The sequence below is a fragment of the Panthera leo genome, chromosome A2, assembly GCF_018350215.1.
Source record: "Panthera leo isolate Ple1 chromosome A2, P.leo_Ple1_pat1.1, whole genome shotgun sequence".
In the NCBI taxonomy this organism is placed as follows: Eukaryota; Metazoa; Chordata; class Mammalia; order Carnivora; family Felidae; genus Panthera; species Panthera leo.
The window spans coordinates 106,838-109,199 of NC_056680.1; the positions used below are offsets into that span (position 1 = coordinate 106,838).

A 2,362-nucleotide genomic window follows, 5' to 3' on the forward strand; every position below is an offset into this window, starting at 1 on the left:
CTCCAGGAACAGGTTCCGGCCCCCCACACCCCACCCTGAGAACCCCTTTCCAGAACTCTTAAAGGGGTAAGGCCGCGCAGAACTTGGGGCATGGGGGGTCGGGAGGGGGGACGCTCAGCCCTGCCAAGTGTCCCTTTCTCTTTGCTGGCAGCCCCCTCTCTTCCTCTTCCAAAAAAAAAAAAAATGAATCCGTGAAAAATAGTATCCTGGCCACCCCCGGCATCGACTGCAGCCCCGGTCTGAGCTTGAACACGCCGCACCCCAGCCCCCGCCCCCCGCCGGCCTGGCCAAGCGGCCTCCTGCCCGTGGGGACCCGGGTGGGGTGGGGTGGGGTCTTCCCCCGCATCCTACCCTCCGCAGGGAGGCAGGGAGGGGCCTTTACAGGAAAGGCAGCAGGGAGGCCAGGGGCAGCTCCTTCTCCCCGAGCAGCGTGTCCCGCTTGAGGCTGCCACCCTTGTTGACCACCTTGATCCGGAGGGCCAGCTTCCGGACACTGGCCGGCCCCAGGCCGTCGAAAAAGAAGTCCTCGTTGAAGACGGGGTGGCGGCTGTTCTTGATGATGGTGCTGCGCTGCTTCTGCAGCTTGCCGGGGACCAGGCACAGGCCCACACAGCAGTTGATGCTCCGGGCGTCACACAGGCGGTCATAGAGGCCCTCGGCAGCCAGCAGGCGCACCCGCAGGCGGGCCTGGGCTGCCTCATACTCTGCCAGCAGCCTGACGCTGCCCCGAGGGCCCATCCGGACGGCGTGCTCCACCCGGGGCGCCTGGCCAGTCTCAGGGCCCGGCTCCGGGGTGGCCCTGCGGGTCAAACGGCGCCGAGCCCCAGGGCTGGCGTCTGGTGCACTGTCCTCAGCAGACAGAGAGCCGTGGCGGCCCGCCGAGTGCTTGAGCTGGCTCACTTTGGCCTGGCTGTCCTGGGCAAAGCCTTTCAGCAGTGACACAGAGCGAGACAGCAGAGGGGACCCGAATGGGGAGGACTCGGCCGAGGACCCAGTATCACTCTCCCCACCGCTGAAGTAGCGACTGGGGCTCATGAGGGCCCCACCAGCCTCCCTGGGCACCCCATCTCCCCCATTGGCCTTGGGGGCCCCCCGACGGCGCCCGGCACCTGGGGACCCCACCTGAGCCAGGGCTCCATGCTCGCTGTGGAACAGGGACTCCTTGCGCCGCGTGTGGGGGCTCTCTGCCAGTGTGGCAAAGCCATAGGACGTCTGGGCTTTGGGCACAGAGGGCAGGGACATGGCGCCCTGGGCCTGGGGGTCTGCGTTGGTGGCAGCCTCCTCCGCTGGCCAGTCCTCCGCACTCTCAATCTGGATCACGTGCCGGGTGGCTGCCTTCAGCAGGCTCTTGCTCTCAGCCGGCAGCTTGGCAGACAGCCGGGGACTCCGGGGGGCTCGGCGGGGTGTCCCCGAGGCCAGGTTCTGATCGGAGGTGGCGGGGCCCAGCTCTGCCTGAGCCTCGGGATCTGTGGGGCCAGCGGGCAGCTTGGGGGGTATGAAGAAGTCAGGGATCTTGTCGGGTGTGAGCACATTGCTGTACAGGGGTCCCTTGGATCCCCTGTCCCCTGCCTCACTCCCAGGGCTGGCGTTTTCTCCGGACCCCCGGAGACGCTCCAGGAACCACACGTTGGTTTTCTTCATGGGGGCAGGCAGAGGGGAGGCCAGGAAGAGCTCTGCAGAGTCTGAGAGGACAAGCGGGGTCAGGAGCTGCATCCCAGGCCCTGGGAGAAGGGAACAGGGGCTCCCGACGCCTGTGTAGGGGAGCCACAGGGGCAGGTCCCGGCCAAGGGGGGTTGCGCAGGATCACTCAGAGCGCATCACCTCTCCCCCGTCCTCCCTCCCCAGGGAGATCGAGCTTAACTTCCCAGAACCAAGGCGAAGCTAGGGAGGTGGGGGCGACGTTCGACTCTTGGGAAGCTCCCAGGGGACAGCGACCCCTCTCCCGCCCCCACCCCGTCTTGAGGATCTCAAAGCGCTTGCTAAAGGGTCTGTGCTCAGTCCAAAGGGAAGGCACCCCTGGTATGCGCGGATCCCCAGGATGTCCCCGCTCCGCCCCCCCCCCCCGTCCCCCCTCCCACCCCCCGCCAAGCTCCCACCCACCTGTGGCTTTGCCCAGGACTGAGGGTCCAGGCACCAGGGTCTGGGCAGGGAGAGGAGGTCAGTCGGAGGACTGAAGGCGCAGCGAGCTGACCCCTCCCGCGTGTCTCCCCGCCCCCCCCCCCGCCAGACTCAGCTTGGGGTGGGGGCGGGGGTCCTAGCAGACCCCCGCGGACCGTGGCGGGGTCCCCACACTCACCTGCCCCGGGGTGGTGACCCGAGGCTGGAGGCTGTCCCGCGGGCACGCCGGGGTCGCAGCGCGAAG

General features: G+C 68.0%; 1 protein-coding gene across 1 annotated transcript; it reads right to left on the minus strand.

Moving 5' to 3' along the window:
• Positions 1-378: 378 nt before the first annotated feature.
• Positions 379-2,362, minus strand: C2CD4C (C2 calcium dependent domain containing 4C). Its single transcript, XM_042927372.1, has 2 exons — positions 2,297-2,362; positions 379-1,682 (listed from the first exon to the last, which is right to left on the minus strand). The coding sequence occupies exon 2, from the start codon at positions 1,639-1,641 to the stop codon at positions 379-381; it is 1,263 nt and encodes a 420-aa protein (XP_042783306.1). The 5' UTR covers positions 1,642-1,682; positions 2,297-2,362.

Coding starts and splice junctions, on each gene's coding strand:
- C2CD4C (XM_042927372.1), bottom strand. CDS start 1,641: ATGAAGAAAACCAACGTGTGGTTCCTGGAGCGTCTCCGGGGGTCCGGA.